The 19720-nt window shown below is 36.9% G+C and overlaps 1 protein-coding gene across 6 annotated transcripts; it reads left to right on the forward strand.

Moving 5' to 3' along the window:
- The first annotated feature begins 236 nt into the window (after positions 1 to 236).
- vir (VIR_N domain-containing protein) lies at positions 237 to 16960 on the forward strand. Of its 6 annotated transcripts, none has more exons than XM_070113602.1 (24): positions 237 to 374; positions 1518 to 1630; positions 1938 to 2073; positions 2377 to 2574; positions 2801 to 2863; positions 3135 to 3754; positions 3880 to 4253; positions 4497 to 4753; positions 5278 to 5464; positions 6464 to 6546; positions 6754 to 6911; positions 7194 to 7344; positions 7483 to 7608; positions 7817 to 7989; positions 8297 to 8555; positions 8708 to 9811; positions 10783 to 11642; positions 11896 to 12463; positions 12748 to 12844; positions 13034 to 13182; positions 14029 to 14215; positions 14331 to 14524; positions 15141 to 15243; positions 16102 to 16960. In XM_070113602.1, the coding sequence occupies exons 1-24, from the start codon at positions 327 to 329 to the stop codon at positions 16350 to 16352; spliced, it is 6459 nt and encodes a 2152-aa protein (XP_069969703.1). In that variant the 5' UTR covers positions 237 to 326; the 3' UTR covers positions 16353 to 16960. The 6 variants fall into 6 exon arrangements, with proteins under 6 accessions (XP_069969703.1, XP_069969704.1, XP_069969705.1 ...); XM_070113603.1 differs by having other exon boundaries at positions 15141 to 15237; XM_070113604.1 differs by having other exon boundaries at positions 14331 to 14518.
- The last annotated feature ends 2760 nt before the right edge of the window (positions 16961 to 19720 follow it).

Here is a 19720-nt window from a genome sequence, read left to right on the forward strand (position 1 = left end):
ATGTACTTTCTGAATAACTTTTAGGTCCAATTTCTATCTTTGGAATAAAAATCCTATGCCAAGACTTTTCTGCAATTTCATTGTTATGGCTGATGCAATACAGATTTTCGTAAAGTTATCTTATAAACAACAATAAGTATATGGAACAAGAAATTATATCTGATTACAACATATCGGTTCATTCTATATTAAAAAGAACAGAATTACATATGAAAAAGACTTAGAATAATTATTTTGGTATATAAGCTTTTCATACCATAATATCATTCCTGTTGGTTCCTCAATTTGTTTACAGACAAGGAACGAGGAATGAGGCAGTCGGAAAAATGTACGAGTTACTCTTTTTTGACACTTTCTCGCATGAAGTGAGCGATGTAAGTTTTACCACCAGCACCACCTGTAAAAAAGAATGTTTTTATGCTAGCTTTCAAACGTGAGAAGTAGGGTATCATATGAGTAGGTAAAGTACTATAATTACTGGGTTCTAGGCTTTGGGCCGATTGCCCGAATTCACTTCTCATTAATGATTATCCATATGGAGTTTTAGGGTTTTAATTAAATATCATGTTATTCAGGTTTGTATTGAAAATTATGAGATTGGAGATCTAGAAACCTACGTTAGCCTGACTGCTATTATCTTTAATTTTTCGTTTCCAGAAAGTAGGTATTCACTAATAGTTTATCCTTTGCTTCATATAATTGAATTAACTTATTAACGTCTAATAGGGAGTTATTTTCATGATGAGGCCATCTCCTATAATATATATATATATATATATATATATATATATATATATATATATATATACACACATATACACACTACATATATATATATATATATATATATATATATATATATATATATATATATATATATATATATATGTATATTAGCATAGTCAAACATATAATGCTGATCTCACTATAGAAAGTAAGTCTTTAATGTGTATTTAAATTTTATTGTCTGTAAATAATTATTCTAAGGGTTATGATGAATACTGTTTATATATTGTGACTTAATAATATCCAGTAACATGTCCATAATTTGTACTTGAGCCTTTACCCTTAAAAAGGTAAAAGCTTATGGTAATTATTCATGAAGTGACTGCATCCCTTGGAGTCAAAATCTCTAATTCTTCAGCTAACAAGCTTTGGATACACTCCTGGGAATCCACAAACACTACTATACAAACCAATGACCTTCCTAACCCTATACTCCTTGACCCCACCTCATTACTTAATTCCCCTGGCTGGGGAATCCACCACTTGACCCCCACTCAATTAGTCGCCAGAGATTAAGTCCCCAACTCCATGTCACAAAGTTTATGTTATGTAAATATATGCTAAGCTTGTGAATAAGTTATCAGGACTATATAGATGCAAAGTGTTAAAAGGGAAATGATATGCTCAAAATACATTAACAGCAGGATGTTTTAAGATGAATCTGACATATCATTGTTTTGTTACTAGAGAAGTTGAGTTTGAATCTTAACTTTTTAACCTTCAAATTCCAGAAAGTTCAGCTGGACCTGGTCCAGTTCCCAAGGCCAGTGCAAGTGACAGAGGTGAGAGCTATTCCTCTTGGTGCTCGAGTTCAGGCAGATTTCCCTGGAGGAGTTCGTCTTGGGTAAGTTTCATTGGGATTTATATGTGCAAAACTTACTCAAGCGTGTGTGACTTATGTTTTACTTTTAGTAATCATGCTCATATTTGCCTTTGTTTATACACACCTGCACCCTTGCACACACACACACACACAAACACACACACACACACACACGCACACGCACACGCACACACACACACACACACACTCACACTCACACTCACACTCACTCACTCACTCACTCACTCACTCACTCACTCACTTTCTCTCCCTCTCTTGAACTTATGATGTATATTTAAAATGTGTATTTGTTTTATATATGTTTCAGTGCTACAAACCCAAGCCAATTTGAAATAGAGTTTTTTGTGAATGACCTGAGCAAAAGAGGTGCAGGAACTTTTGAGAGTGTTGGAACACTACAGTATAATCAACATGGAAACATACAGATGGACTTCGAGAAGAAGGTAAGGAATTGAGAGTAATGTAGTATTTTAGAAATTTTATATTCAAGAAGATGAGGAATATAGAATTATGTAGCATTTTAGAAATTTTATATGTAGATCTTGATTTCTTTCTACCTTCTTAAAATCTGTTTTATTGAGGGAGACTAATTGTAAGAAATATGTAATGTCCATGTATTTTCAAGATTTTAAGAAAATAACTTTGTTGCTTTGTTACATGGATCAGTGATATATTTGTTTTTAGAATATGTACAAACCAGCTCTTGCTTCTGGGATTCTGAAGGCTAAACCAAAACTTCTTATCAGGTACCGACAGATGGACTTCTGCTTCGAGGGAGCTACAATACCATTACACTGGCTGTCTATGGTCATTTGACAAAGGTGCAAAGGGAACCAACCCCACCCAAGTCAACCAAGCGAGGAGAAGTAGTGCCACACCCACCCCCAGAGAAGGTCAACACCCATGACCGTATTCGGGACTGGTTAGAGGATACCCAGGAATGTGTAAGTTTTACCTCTATACATTCTATATTGTTAGTAGAATACTTGGTATGAATGTCTCTTGTGTAGTGTATATATAGGCATTCTGTATTTTTCTTCTAAATTTTTTATTTACCTAATTTATTTTCTGGAGATTAATCAATGTCACTTCTGAGCATGCTCTTCACTCTGTACTAAGTATAGATTTTTGTTTATGCTGCATGTCTGTCATTAGAATTTATCTCTACAGCGCAAGCAGCAGCCATTTTCCCATGATCCTTCTGAGGATGCCCAGCCTGAATGGGATTCGAAGGTTAGATTATGTTGTAAATTTTGTGTATTTCCTCATCTCTTTTTCTCTCCTTCCTTTATATTATTCTTGTGTATTTTTGCCCAATTAGTCTGAACGGTACCTGCCAGATGTAGGAGATCTCTGTGTTACCTGGAAATGACTTTTGCCTGGTTAAAGAGAATGTGGACTTTTCCTTATGGGTGTTGCATAAGGATTTCTTGGGCTCTGAATTTTTTAGTTTTATGAGAAAATATAGAAAGCAATCTTTAGTTGATCTTCTTTTCTTTTGCAGCCACCAAGATCACCTGTGGAGTATGAGGAACCTAAGCAGTGGGAAGAAGAGCACGTAGAACACAACCGTGACTATGACAGGGAAAGAGAGAGAGAACGAGAGAGGGACCAGAGAACCAGCAGAGGAGAAAACAGAGAGAGAGAAAGAGAGCGAGACAGAGAGCGGGACAGGAGGCGATCAGCAGAGCGTTCCAGGAGCAGGGAGAGGTCATGGGAGAGGAGTGAGAGGAGCAGCTCTAGGAGGGAATCCAGAAGAGAGAGTGGACGGGAAGGTGACAGAGAGAGGGACAGAGATCGTGAGAGGGAGAGGGATAGAGATTATGAGAGGGATCGAGACAGAGAGCGAGATTATGAGAGAGAAAGAGACCGTGATCGAGAACGAGAGAAGGAAAGAGAAAGAGAACGAGACAGGGATCGTGACAGAGATAGAGACAGAGACAGAGAAAAAGAAAGGGAAAGAGATCGAGAACGTGACCGTGCAAGGGATAGGGATAGAGAAAGGGAAAGGGATCGTGACCGTGATAGAGAACGTCGCCATAGCAGGGAAAGTAGGGATCGGTTTGAAGAAGAAAGGCTTTCTACACAGGAGCCTCTACCATCAAGAGGCCGACGCAGCATTGAGTAAGTTTGTGATCTGACTGATAAATGCATTATGGAAAATAATCAGACTTGAATTGGGCTATCATTGATGCCATTTAATTAGAAAGCCAATTGATTAACCATGAATGTGATATCTGCTTTTTCAGAGAATGGGATGAAAGAAGATCAGAGAGGTCTGATAGATCTGGCCGCCGTCCCCGCACACCCCTGGACTCTCTGCCTGCCCCTGGGTCACCTTATCGAGGAGACAACTTCAGTGAGGAAGGCAGCCGAGGTGGGACTCCTCGGGAATACAGAGAGAGGGAGGCAAGAGAACGAGAGCGAGGTGAAAATAGAGAATTTGAAGCGAGGGAACCACACACTGTCTTGCCTCCACTCCCAACACCAGGAGACATGGAGGCTATTAGTGATGATGAAGACCTACCAGATCTGCCTCCAGAAACAGGGGAAGTGGAAGAGGAATACCAAGGGGAAGACTGCATGGATGAGATAGGAATGGATGACAATCAACAGGATGAAAGTAAGTTTATTGATTCTGTTAATTGGACAAAGATATGGTTATTATGTTCATAAGTGTACTTTTTTACTATTTTGTTCTGCATTTCATTTCATATTTTTTAAATGATTTCCTTTTCTTATCTGTCTTTTCCTTTTATCTATCACTCATAAGAGGTCCTACTTTTCAGATTTCATCCCAGTCTCTTTTCTGTCATACCCGTCTGAGATTATCTTTTCCATTCTTCTTGTATTTCTTCTCCATCAGATGTAGAAGATGTGGAAGGATTTATGTATGAGGAAATCATGAGTGACGAGGAAGACATACCTGAGTATCCATACACAGAGGAGTGGCTTATGGAAGAGTGGGAGGACTGGCTGAAACCCTTTTCACAAGACCAATTTCACCTTATGGAGATGAACCATCTTGTTAGTCCCACCCTCACAGAGTACCAGGTGGAGCACCAGAAGTGGAAGTATAGATTTGAGATGGAAGGGCCAGACTTGGAGGAGGAACCAACACAGGTGAGGCATAATGGGAAGAAATTATTTTGATGTAGGTGTAGGGCTGTCACCCATAAGAACTTGGCTGATAGAAGTGATATTGAGGGAGAAAATTACCTTTGATTATCATCGGACTTCAGTTAATGGTTGTGTTAACAGATGGAATGGTCTTCTGATGCCTAGTTGTACAACACAAGATAATCCCTACTTGCCATACCACAAATAGCTCCAGATTAAATTCTTTATATTTAGAAAATTTCAGTGACTTGGGTATCTTATAGACTGATTTGCTTTTTAAAAATCTTGGAGATTATTTGAATTGAAATTAGTCTATTGACTTTTTGATATCATAGGAAATTTGAGTCTTCATTATTGTTGAGTTACATAACTATAAAGCTAGAATATATGTTATTTACTACCTGTATAGTTAAAACCAAGTTTTCGATGAACATACATTTATGTATGATTTTTTTTTTTTTTTTTTTTCCCCTATAAAACTGGCATTTTATATATAAGCTTTTATTGATTTGCATTCTTATTCCCAGGCTTCAAAACTGGAGAGCTTATTAATAGAGACAGCTAGTCCCACTTCCCTCCCAGAAGAGAGCCTGCTGGATGCAGAAGCAGGTGAAGCCAATGAGGAAGTTGGGGAAAAGTGGGTGCAAACCATGGAGAATGTGTGTCAGCTTATTCCCAAAGGTTTGCCATTCCTTGTGGCCAAGAATGGGGAAGGTGAGTGAGAAGGAAGTGAAGATATTCCTCATTTATGCTTGCTTTTTTATTCTTCATCAGTTGAATTGTTACTTGTTTGTTTATTATCATAAATACTGCAATTTGGTACACATATGTATGTTGTCATTGCATCATCTGTGCAAGTGTGTGGCACCATTTGCATTTTCCAAATGAAAGATAGTGGTAAAAAGGTAGGAAACAGTTCATTGAACGTTTGACTAAAGAAACTACTACTACTATCACTATCATCATCATCAGTATCAATTATCATTGGTGGTGATGGTGTTATTATTATTATTATTATTATTATTATTATTATTATTATTGTTGTTATTATTATTATGATTGTTATTACTATTATTATTACTATTATTATTATTATTATTGTTATTATTATCATCATCATTATTCTTATAACTGTTATGATATTTTCATCAGATATATAATTATATTATAGTCATCAATTATGATTTGCGAAAACATGAAAACTAGCAAAGCATGGAAGGCAGGAGGTGAGAGGTAGGGGGATCCTTATCAGTGTTTGAAATGTGCTTGCCAGGTCTGCGATAGGTGCAACTGTATGATGGTCTGTTCAGGGGGTTATGTAGCAACACTGGTGCATAATAGATGATAAAATTGGATAGAATAGGGAAAAAGGTATATAAATCATAATATTTCCTAACAGAGTCTATGCACAACTTCTTGGTCCTTAACAGTACTAGTTACAAACAACTGCCTAGTCCTGAAAGGATTAGGTTCTTTGTTCTATTTATTTGACATATTTGATCACCAAAAATTTTGAAAAATGATAGTGATAAGTATTGAAAGCTTTGTAATTGATATTAATGATTTCAACATTTGTGATGAATTCTTCATTAAAGACTTGTAGACTTTGATTAGAGACCTTTCTTCATTTTTGTATGTTTTTCATTACTTATTTTTAAGACTAAAGAATATGAAAACCATGTTACTGAACAATTGATTGATTTTTTTCCTTAGATATTGTATCAAAGTTGTGTAATTGGGTCAACATTGGACTAGACTTTGACATTGCCCTGAGTCAACAACAGCCAGTTTATAAGGTATGGTGGAAGATATTAGTCTTGAAAAGACTGCAGTCTGATAATTTTTAATTGTTTTTTCCATAAAGTGATTGAAGTTGTATAATGTATATAGGTCTGTAAACATATATATTCATGATATTTTATTATACTATAGGCACAGTATCATAGATCAGGAAATGTGCAACTTGTATATAGTCAAAGTGTACAAGAATTTTTTTTCCACAGATCCGTCATGTGAAAGCTGGAGTACGCCTAACCCACTTGTTACTACAGTGTTCATGTGAGGTGACAAAGCAACTCTTAGAAAACAATATAATGGATAAGCTATATGATCTTTACCACAAGCCACACATGGCTCTTTCTATCAAGCTTCTCATTCTTAAGTAAGTGACACATCTGTAGGGTTGATGGGAAACCTACTACATGAAAAAAAGTTTATTGAAAGACAAGACCTGGTTTTCATCTCCACAAAGATTTTGAAACTGATGTCTTATTTTGCAATAAATTTCTTTATTGCATTTTTTTTTTTATAATTTTATGGACACAGTAATATATTTTGCCATTTATCTATAGTGTTCTATTTTTAAAGCTTTTGTATTTACCAGCTTTTAAGTATTTATCTTATAGATATGCCAGAGGTAAATGTGATGATTCTCTTTTTGTAGGACAATAGATGCAATTACGAGAACAGAGCTAGGACTCCGTTACTTGTTAGGAGAACCTCTTGAAGCTGACGTAGAAGAGAAGAAGCCACAGAAAAATGGATATGAACTCATTCTTGAGTTGCTCTCCAACGTGCAACAAACACGTGCAAAGGTAGGCTGGTGATTTTATGCTGCTTCATGGATAATTGTAGTATAAATGACCATGAATTTCCTTTGTGCATATTTTTGTTTGTATATTATTTTTATTGTCGTATTCTCTTCGCTGTTATTACGAAAATATTTTTCCCAGGTGGCCCTCTCAGCAATAGTGAGAAAAGTTCATCTACTGGAAGTGTGTCAGAAACTATATGAAGACACAAAAGCCCTTCTTCTTCATTTGCCTCCACTGGATGACGACAACAGAATAAAGGAAGAGGTAATGTTTTGCTTGTTTATGAGTATTATGTGATGATTTCTTAGAGAACAGCATATTGCAAATATCTAGTATGGTATTGTTATGTAATATTCTGTGTGATTTAATGATGTAATTATGTATAATCTATTTCACTATGTATGCATGCTTGCCAGAGTTTACTGTAGAATTTTAATATAGCTTATACAAAAAAATAACTTATACTTGGTAGGGGCCTCCTGAAGATGATTCTATGGAGTTGGACGATGCAGAAAACCGTGTTGTTCTTCCTTCTAATTGGAGCAACAATATCCCAGATTCTCTCATTCAGGCAATTAAGTCGTGCTTACAAGAGATCATACGTGTGTACAAATACGCAGATCAGCTTTTGGCTCAACCTCACAGGTAAGCTTGTTCTTTATTTTTCTTTTATTTATTTTTATTATTTCATTTGATTGGTTCTTTGGTTTAGTATTGTGATTTACTCATTTTATTTATTTATATTTGTTCGTTAATTGGAATGTGACTGTTCCTTTTTTTCCCCCTTGGTCTGTCTTCATTTCACATTTCCCTTTCTTTTCATCTCTTGTTGAAATATGATTTTTTTATGCAGAATAAGGATTCAGAGAAATAGTGTAAATGGTGTGAGGTAGAGACCAGTGTCTCAAAAAATACATATTGTCATCATGTGATGGACTTCACTGTTTTGCAGGTGGCTTCCTGGCTCCAAGCAGTTCCAGTTGCCAAAGAATCCTCATGATCCTTACCCTCAGTTATACCTTGTGTTTGATCATGCAGACCTCCTTAACTCCCTAGCAGTGTTGCTTGGGGCTCTAGCAGCAGTCCAGAATGGAACACTGATTTCTGAGATGAAAAACCTGGTTGAGTGCATGCTTGCTTGTGGCCATGGCCTTAACTACATGGCTTCACATCCTCGTGCTACAGCTACCATCGCCAGGAGCCTTATTCAGGTTGGTTCTGGTACTCATTGTTATTGCATGAGGTACTGTTTCATTATAAATTTCCCTTTGATGAGATTAATGTATGTTTTGTATTGCATTGCTTCATTTGTGTATATTATTACCATTATTAATATATACATTGTATCACTCTTTACCCACAGTTTGGGGAAGATGGACGAGAAGAGGGTAATGATGACAACTTCCTACACCAGTTGGGGTTGAAAATCATACACATATTCCATGCTTTGCAGCAGTTAGATGCACTGGCCCAGTTAACATCATCCCACAACACTGATTACTCTCAGTCAGTGACACACTTCAACATGCTAACTTCCCTCCTCCTTTCATCTGCTGGTCGGCAAGCCATCATCAGTGTCTTGAGTTTGGGAAGGAATCTTGAAATTTTGTTTCCTTACCTTAAGTTGGGAATTGGTGATGATCAAGACAATGCCCCAACAAGAATAGCATGTTATGGTTATACAGTAGATCTCATAGTGCTGACTGTCAAGTTTTCTGACAATGTAGAAATGCTAGAACGTTATGGGGAAAAGTTACTTGAGTTGATTGAATATGAAGAGACTCGTGAAGGACCCAAACTGGAAGAACATGCTAAGCTTTGCGAGATAATTCCATGGTTATCAATTACCAGATCTGCAGAAAACTTTACTTATGACAATTTAACTAATATATCAAATAATCTCAAAGACCACTTAGATAAGATAGACAAGTTTTCTGGTGAATTAGTGACACATTTACGTATCTTAAAGCACCTGACAGTGCCCAAGTACCCAGTGTCGAGTTTGTCAGCAGAGGATCATAATGGTGAGATGATTGAAGAACTGAAGTACAAATATGCAACTGTGCAACTTTTTTCAGCAGACTGCCACACTCACTTGACAAACCTTCTTACGAAGTTGTGTGCCATGTATTCCCAACCTTATGTTCATAGTGCTGATTTTGCCAGCTCTGAAGGTGCAGTACTCTTGGCTGTGATTGAACCTACATTAAGCCTGTTAAAGAACATACTGACATACGTTATTCAGGCTAGGAACACCAACTTCAAGGACCTCACAGCAATTGTTCCCCTTGTGCAAACCTACCTCTTGCTTCAGTCATTCCCACTTGGTTCACAACACATCACCCGTGCCCAGGACCTCCAGCAGGAGGTGATCAGTATACTTCTAGTATACACACAGCCTGTTTATTCCAAGGCTGAAGGAGAAGAAGTCTTGGCCAAGAGTTTGTGGACAAAAATGATGTCAGAGGTAAGTCTATTTATAATGGTTCCAAGTGATGTGATTATATGCCTATTACATATACTTGTTGCAAGGCAAGAGGGAGTCCTGAAGGTATTCAAACTAAAACTATGTTTATTAACCATTTAAAGTAATTTAAAAAGAAGTACATTCAGGTACACACTGATACACACAGATACCCGCAGATACATATACACAAGGGCACATACATGCACAGACATAAACATAAATACCCATACAGAGACTCAGAGGTAACAAAAACACACTTAAAAGAGCACTTGCACTTACACTTACATTCACACTCAGACTTTTACACACACTCCACACCCTCACACACACGCAGCATTCCCACACACTGTCAAAACTCAACATTCACACACACACTCAATACTCAACACTCCCACACACACTCAACAATGAACACTCTCACACACACTCAACAATCAACACTGTCACACACACTCAACAATCAACTCTCTCTCACATACACACTCAACACTCACCACTCAACACTCCCCCACACATTCAACACTCAACACTCTCCTACACACTCAACACACACTTACTTCAACACTCAACACTCTCACTCACAGTTTAATACTCAACACTCTCACACACACTCAACACTCACACACACACACTCCTCAAACATGCACACTCCTCAAACACACACTCACACACACACACTTACACATGCATATACATATACATAAACATTAACAAAAACATAAAGAAATATATACATACACATACATGTACATACACATACACATACATATATACATACATACATACATACATATATATATACAAACATACATATATACATTCATAGATACACACACACATACATACATACATACATACATAATGCACTCATGCATGCAGACACACACAGAATGCATGTACCAATATGTAAGTTACAGAATATTACTAGTATTATTGTATTTTTATTAATTTATCTGTGCATATATTTTCAGATTTTCAAGTTCCTTCTGACTGCTCCACACACATTCATGGGAGTCATCAGTCTCATCATAGAGTTGCTACCACTGCCATTACCCATCCAGACCCGAACATCTCTCTCAGAGGAAGAGTCTTCACAGATTATCAATCTGCGGAAACTCTGGAGTGCCCATCTGTACTGTCTTTCCTCCAACATTCATGAAATAATCATGAGATTAGGCCTGGCAAGCTTCCCTCCTCTCATGCACCTTCTCCGTAGAATGTGCGTTGCTTTGTCTGATCTAGCAGCCCCCATGGCCTTGCTGGTTGGAAGAGCAACCCTGGACCTGGTAATGCAGGCACACAGAGTAGATCACCGAGCTTCTGGTGATGACTTTGGCCCATGTTCTCTCCAGACAGGTCGTGTTCTTAACATGTTAGCACTCTTGGTATCTCATGCTCCCACAAAAGCTGCAGTTTTACATTTGCTTCAGGGAGGCTCTCCTACACTGTCTGCCACTCCAACAAAGGGTGATGACAAGTACATGGGCCTTGTAGCTCTTTGGTGTCGTATTCTTAATGTAGCAGCTAGTGGTTCACATGCCCATATACAGGCTCAGGACTGCCTTCTCACGATCATTCAGTACTTGTGTGATCATGAAAATGCAATGCATGTTGCCCAAGAATGTACCATGCAGGAAGGGGAGACACAAGAGCCCAATACAACTTCATTGACTCTGAGTGGTCTGCCAAGCAAGGATACCTTGATACCAATAATTGATGCTCTGATTGATCATCTCAGAAACCCACATAGTTCCCATCAATCAATTCAGCAGGTCTTGAGAGCCCTCATGAGACTCATGGAGCATGATTATGGCTTTTATCATGTTAAAAGGTAATTGTTGAAAATATATATCATATGTGTAAGGTTAGAACAAATATCACTATCTTGAATAGATGTATAGGGCTGAAAGGATATTTGGTAGGCATTGTTTTTTTGTTTTGTTTTTAATATGAAGTATATTGAATCTGATTATTAATGTTTTTAAGAAACCAATCTTCCTTGGCATTTTTGAAGACCAAATGCAGTATGCCAAGTCTAGGATCAATATTGAGAATATTGAATATAACTATTTTATATTTTTCAGTGTAATGGAGAAGAAAAGAGCCTGTCTTTTAAGTCTCTTCAAGAGACTGAGCTCATCATTTAGAAAAGAGTCACAGGAACATGTGACGACACTTCAGGGAGCACTGGAATTTTGCCACCTGTTAATAGCATGCGATGATTCCATCTCAGTGCCACGGACATTAACTGTGACTCCCCTGGAAGTAGCAAGTTACCTAGGCTGGAAGGCTGGAGGTTTAGAGATGCAGTATTCAAAATATGCACAGGAAAAAAAGGAAACAGTTAAAAAAGAAGAAAAGGAGAAGGAAAAGGAGAAAGAAAAGGAAAAAGAGAAGACAGTCAAAGAGGCATCTGCAGAAGAACCAGGAAGCAGCCAAAAGGAGGATGAGTCTATGGAGAAAGAAATGGAAGTAGAAGTGAAACAAGAGGAAGCTGAACCAACTGAAGAAAAGGAGGAAGAGCCAAAAAAAGAGGAATTTAAAAAGGAAGAGATCAAGAAAGAAGAAAAAATAAAGAAAGAAGAACACAGGAAAGAGGAAGACACATTGGAGTTGATTCATCCTTTAAAGCTGTTAGAAAAGCAAGTTGTGGTACGTTACTTTTTTTATATTTTTTATTGTGGGCTATGCAGATGGTGTCTGATTTACCAGCATTTCCAACTTCTTTTTTGTTTTACATTTCACCATTTAAGAAATAAACAGTGAATGTATAAGACTAATATGTTAGCAAGAAATATGATTTTGAAAAGGTTATTGAGTGTAAATGTAAACAATTGGATATGAATATTTGGCATATAATGGTAGCTGTAAGGTGAAGGATTTCATGGACAGTTATATATTTGGTTATTTACTTTTCTTTACTTGATTTTTAACAGGCTGAAGGATGTGAGGAGGAAGCCATGGAATCGCTTTATGAAGAGATTTCGCAACTGATAGCAGATTTAGACCAAGCTCACACCTTTGAAGTTAAAGGTTAGTGTATGGAATTACTTATCAATATTTCCCAAGTTCATTTTAGCATATGAGACGTGGATAGTAGAGTATTATTAATTTTTTTCTTTCAAATAATTAGATCTGTCATTATTGCTGTTATTGATCTCCAGGCTTCCTTTCATAGGAAGCCAGCACAGTCGTATCCCTAATTTTGCCCTTCTGTTGAAGAACTTGCTGAACCAGCTGGGCCTGAGACAGAGACACTGCAGACTCTATTTACGTCAAGGATTGTGTGGACAATCCCTGTGGCTGAGGATGAAATTCCTTCATTCTGGCTCATGCCTCCAGGTTACGAGGATGCTGAGGACTCGGAAATGGTTTGTCCATATTGAGGTTTCTTTTGCATTTTGAAACAGTAGAAGGACAGCTTTTATATATGGAAATGGTTGCTGTTTGTTTTCTTCATGTGAATTGAATGAACTGATACTGTGTTAACTATAGTTACTGAATAATCTTCAGTTCACTGCATTCCATTTATGATTTAATTTTTGTTTTTTTCTTTCTTTTTACATTTTGGTATTTGCTCCTTTTTATTCCTCCCCTTCCCCCCCCCTCTCTCTCTCTCTCTCTCTCTCTCTCTCTCTCTCTCTCTCTCTCTTTCTCTCTCTCTCTCTCTCTCTCTCTCTCTCTCTCTCTCTCTCTCTCTCTCTCTCTCTCTCTCCCCCTCTCTCCCTCTCTCTCCCCCTCTCCCTCTCCATCCCCCCTCCCCTCCCCTCCCCTCCCCTCCCCTCCCTCCCTCTTACCCCCTCCCTCCCTCCCTCCCTCCCTCCCTCCCTCCCTCCCTCCCTCCCTTCCCCCAGCCTCCCTCCCCCCAGCCTCCCTCCCCCCAGCCTCCCTCCCCCCAGCCTCCCTCCCCCCAGCCTCCCTCTCCCCAGCCTCCCTCTCCCCAGCCTCCCTCTCCCCAGCCTCCCTCTCCCCAGCCTCCCTCTCCCCAGCCTCCCTCTCCCTAGCCTCCCTCTCTCCAGCCTCCCTCTCCCCAGCCTATATCCCTGCCTATCTTCCTCCCTCCCTCCCTTCCTCCCCCTCTCTTTCCCTACCTTCATTTGTTTGTTTTTTGTTTTGTTTGCTCTCTTTATAAATCATTTTATGAATTTGTTAAAGTGGTATTATATTTGGTGTAATAACTTTTGCACTACCTTTTATCTCATGTATCAATTTCACAGATCCCAACCAACCTGCTCGAAACCTGCAGGCAATATGCAGGAGAGTATGATCTTTTAGGAGCCCTCCACAAGCTGGTTAAAGGACAGGGATCCCAGACACTGACTCCACAAAAGTTATGCAAAGCCCCTCCAAGGTACAAGCCAAGTGCAGCTGCCATACGTCCGGACAAGAGAGGCAGACCATTCGGTGAGTTTTAAATACTATTTATTCAAAAGTTCTTTATTTGCATTACCTTTACCATTTGTTTTCCTTTATAAGAGACTCTGATCCTCTAAATTATACATGCCTTTACCTCACCCAGTTGCACCCATGAGAGGACGTTCCTTCACTCGAGGGATAAACATGAGAAGTGACCCCTTCCGCTCACGTCCACCCAACACCTCCCGTCCCCCATCTCTCCATGTGGACGACTTTGTTGCACTGGAAAGCACTGGACACCAGCCCACAGGACCCACTGGATATAATAAAATATCCTTTGGTCGGGGCAAGGTACATGTAAGGTTTTCTCTCTCTTTGTTAATATTTGATAGTTTTTATTTTTAAATGTTCTGTTTAGTCAGCTTTAGTCAGATTAAACTTATTTGGAAAATATTGTTTCTTGATATTATTTGTATGTAGAATTAGAGTTTGAGTTCAAAAAGTTGTTTCTGTGTGCTACACATTTTCTGATAATAAGAATGGCATCAGTAAAGACTCCTTTTATATGCATATATATTTATTCTTTTTTTTCTTCTTCTTCCTATTCTTTTATATATCATGTGTCTATCCTTTCAGACTTATTGTTTATGGAATAGCATTAGTAAGCTAATAGTCTGTGAAAGTGTTCAATTTATAAAATGTGATTGAGAATGAAACTAAAATTGAGAAGATAACTGAAACAAAGTTTTTTAAGATCATTCACTTTCAAGTACTAGGAATGGGCAAAGATGAATACCAAAAAAGGTTTTTATCTTGGTGCAGGTTAATAGTTTTAGGGGCTTTAGGTTTCCTCTCAGTTTTTAAAAATGTTTATACATGCATTACTTTTGGTATAAGAAAGTGATATCTTTTGCTTCCTTTTTCAAAGGGCTCTTTTTCAAACTGATGGTAAATCACAGCAATTTGGTTACAGTTCCTCTTGGACTCAATGCGAGGCCGTGGCAGCCGTGGTCGTGGTGAGAGCAGAGGTGCCAGATTCTTCCACCGTCCACCATTTAGGCCTGATTGCGGTAGGGGTTAGTTGAGCTTGTTTTTTGCATAGCTGCACAAAATCACAGAGAATTGTTGGTGAAAGGAAAATTTAACAGAACTAATATAAGCTTGTAGAATTTGCTTGTGTGAGTCTAGATATTTATTCATTTTGTTTTATTTTACATTACATAGTGTAAGCTTTTACTGATTTATAGGTTTGAGTAAAATGATTCTAAAAAGAGTCTTTTGGTATTACTAAAAATTACTAATGAATTGGAGAAATATTTGGATATATTAACAAGGCATTACAGCATGTAAATTTACATTATATAACATAAAAATCCCAGATTAATTGAAGATTGCTCATAACTACAGCAGCATTTCATATATTAAGTGGGAGAACATGCAGAACTGATAAAAAGGCTGTGCATTAACCCATTAGATCTAGTACATGCACTGTGTACTGTCACTTTTTATCAAATTTGTTTACCCAGGGAAGGGATGCCTTCACAAGTCCTTAGTCTAGCTTAAGTGTCTATAATTTTATTATTATTATTATTATTTTACATTGTTTTAATTATAACATTACTGATATTACTTTCTAAAGATTTAAGGAATAGGGTAAACAGGTGAGATCGCCAAATAACTCCTTGATAACTAAGTACGTGTAGAGCCATCCTTATGTAAACAAAGTTAAGAAACTGAAATTACAGTAGACATAGCTAGCATGGATACATGCCCACCTTACCACAATAGTAACTATAAGAAATTCTAGTTTTGATTCTAGTTTTGATTATGATCTCCATGTATACAATTTTCCATTATAGTTTTTCATTAATGGTACTCAAATCAAGTCATGGACTCAATAAGATTCCTGTTGCTAATACATCTCTCTATCTTAGGTGTTGTACGCGGGATGAATCCAAGAGGCCGTGGAATGTCCTGGGTCTTCCGTGGTGACAGTTCTCCTAGGGGTTATCGTGGGGTCTCCATGAATCCGGGACCAATGCGGTTTATAAGGGGCCGTGGACTGTATATAAGGGGTAATGGGGTGAGCAGTGGTCCAAAGGAGAGGTTCCCACCAAAGTTTGTAGAACGTGGAGGAAGAAGGGACATGAATGGAGGAAGACACATCAGGGGTAGCTTTAGGTGAGAGTACTGTAGCTTTATCTCATCCTTTTCTCTTTTATTCTGTAAATAGTTCATAGATGAGGATGTGTTTATCTTGAGTAGGAACATAGAGAATCATATGTATTGGCTAAAATAAGTATCTGTATTCAATAATTGAGTTGTATAGAGAAAAGTGAAGAGGAAGTTACAGGATATATTATTTTTGAAAGAAAAAATAGATAATTAAATTAAAATTTTCTCAGGTTGAGTGTTTAATACTCATACCCTTGCTTAGAATTTAACTGAGCACTGAAGTCTTCGCATTTACAGTATATGAATTTGACAGTTCTCTAACTGTCTTTGCTATATAAATTAGTTTTTTTTCCATAGTGTGTCTCATGTAAATTTCATTTATTTATGTGTATGGTGATGTATATAAAAGTGTGTTTGTATATGTACACACACAATACATGTGTGTTTATATATATGCGTGTATGTATGTGTGATTGCATACACATGTGGCAGATACAAAATAAGTGTCCAGTTTTTTAAATAAAATTTCCCATTGTAGTTTCTTTTTGTAATATCTTCTGTTTTTTCTACAGTCACTCAAAAAATATTATTATACAAATAAAATTGATTATTTCCAAAGGTTGTAGTATTATCCTTTCATAAGGCAAAAGGAATAGTGGCTCCAGACACTGCAATTATATTGTGAAAATTATATCATCCTATTCAGACAAGAACAGAATCTGATATGTATGGTGAATTGTAGTCCCTTATAACTCATTTAACATAAAGAAATCTACATCTCACATAACACAACTTCAGAGGTAGATTAAAACCAAACCCAAAGTCTGGTTGTGAAGCTGGAACTGTTCCCTCTTTTGGTTAATCCTGTCTATCTGGTACCTTTCCATTTTCAAAGAATATTTTCATAAGCTCCAGTAGCTTAGGCAGCAGATGGAACGAAATATGTATGCATACTGATGGAAATACATATTTATTAACGACAATATGTGAGCTAAAACTAGAATGGAGGCCATAAGCATAGATTTCCACCAATGCCAAGAAATCCAGTTTCAATATATGTGTATTACAAGTCTGTCAAATAAAATGCATTTCTCATCAGAACAATTATCGTTGGTGAATCATTTAAGCAGATCCAATTAATCACCAAAATTTTATCAGCTGCTCTCAAGACCATGTCTAAACCACAAATAAACAAATCAAGGAATGTATCAGGGAATGCAAAAGAAAACCTCCTCATTCAGTAGAAATAATAAACTGGTATAGCCTACTGAATGGTTAAAAGTATTCTTCACATAAATTCAAATCTGTGCTTTGGTTTTTAACCTACACATGCAGTTGTACATGAGAATCTGGACATATAAAAAATGTAAGAAAGTGACAGGTACATCATATTGTTATGCACAAAATGGTTGTATGGGATTAACTTAGGTTGACATTACATACCCTTAATAACCAACAATGCCAGAGCAGATAAATATAATTATATAACCGTTATCATATGTTACGTGTGATGGTCATTAATTTCTTGTTTATAGTGGACAGATTTATTCTCTAATCTCTATTTTTAACTCTTCTTTTCCCCATAATGATTATTTTAAATCAGCAATCAATCACCCACCCTCTCCCTTTAGCTCCTTTCTTCATCTACTCCCCTGTATCCTTATCTTTGCCCTTCTCTCTCATTTCCTTTTTCTTTCTCTTTCTCATACTGGAGTGCAGTAGGTTTACTACAAATTTCTAATGGAGTGATTAATGTAAACTACAAATGCAACACAAAATAAAACTGCCTTTTCATTCTGTTTTGCTTTACCTGACTGGGGATGAAGATGGGTTTGAAATGCCATGTATGGTTGTTTCATTTTTATTTCATTATTTTATGGGCTAAAATCTGACTATCAAGTAGTTTGTCTTCGGGGCAAATTCTGGAATTCAAAATACTTGAAAAATTACTACATTAATCTTAATCTGAACATTCTGGGAAAGTATCTGACTCTTGCATTACCAGCATGTTCATTGGTTGGGGACTGAGCTTTACAGCAGCTGTTGGTCTGGTGATATACATGTGCTTTGCAGTTATACAAATACAGGTAATATATAAATTATGTCCCAGATTTAGAATCAGATATTCCTTACACTTAACTGTAAAGTATCATTGTGTTATTGTGCCTCCAGATTAGTTTCAACCCAACGACATGTTATGCACTTTTCCAGGCTAACACAGGCTATTAGTTTGCCGTTTGTATCTTTCGTAGCTGTGTTGAGGAAATTTACGGTATTCAATAGCATCCAGAAGCCCCTTCGAAGATTTTCCAAACTTTCTTATATAAAAAGACGTTTTGGTGATTCAGAATTTTGCAAGAGGAGCAACGGAGTAGTGTCCAAGAACAGTATATGCCCATTGTCTGTGGATCTCTATTGGACTCCCTGTCATATTTAGAGTTCGTGCCTCCCTCTTACATCCAGATTGCCATTCTTTCCACAGCTTCTAATGGCCTCAGATGTTGATGAGGTAATTTTGTTTAAATCGTATTGCACATGTACACCAGAAAACTAAAGTAAAAGGATCTAAAACATAAACTGGAATCTGAATCTTTCGCCCACTTATTTTCAGTATTACGTACACTATTGATATGAAACTCAAGTGTAACATTTCTAAAGTTGACAACGAAATTGATTGGGCTAATCATTCGCCAATTAATGAAAACTGAAGAGCTCCCAAATGCTACAATAAGACATGAGGACCTACATCTACAAGTAGACATCTAAAAATCAATACCTCATAAGCAATTTCCACCACGTTTTTTTTTTTTTTTTTTTTTTTTTGTTACAGTAACCATGCTATATAAATTTGATCTACAATTTAATCAGATTTCAGATCAAAGTAACGTACCACAACTTAAAGATCAATATTCTGCAATCTTGATCAAAAATCAAATTCAAATCACGAAGCATTTCTCGTAATATTCAACACTTACATCGAATCCGGGGTACCGGTCGTAGTACCTCGGGTACTGCCAGCCCAGTGAATATATTAAGATCAAGAAATGCTTTACTGACAGCTAATTTTTAGGAATAAGAATTGCAAAATCCCTAAAAATCCGACAAGACAACTGACCTAACACATTCGACTGTTTAACAGTGAATTTAAATGTGAGCTATGAAAATGGAAACTTTTGTAATTACTTTACACTTAACTATTTTACAACTTACAAGTGAGACGTAATATGAATTGAGGAAAGAACAAGACAACGTATATATAAACATATATATATATATATATATATATATATATATATATATATATATATATATATATACATACATATATATATATATATATATATATATATATATATATATATATATATATATATATAT

The sequence above is a fragment of the Penaeus vannamei genome, chromosome 34 (genome assembly GCF_042767895.1).
Source record: "Penaeus vannamei isolate JL-2024 chromosome 34, ASM4276789v1, whole genome shotgun sequence".
Lineage (NCBI taxonomy): Eukaryota > Metazoa > Arthropoda > Malacostraca > Decapoda > Penaeidae > Penaeus > Penaeus vannamei.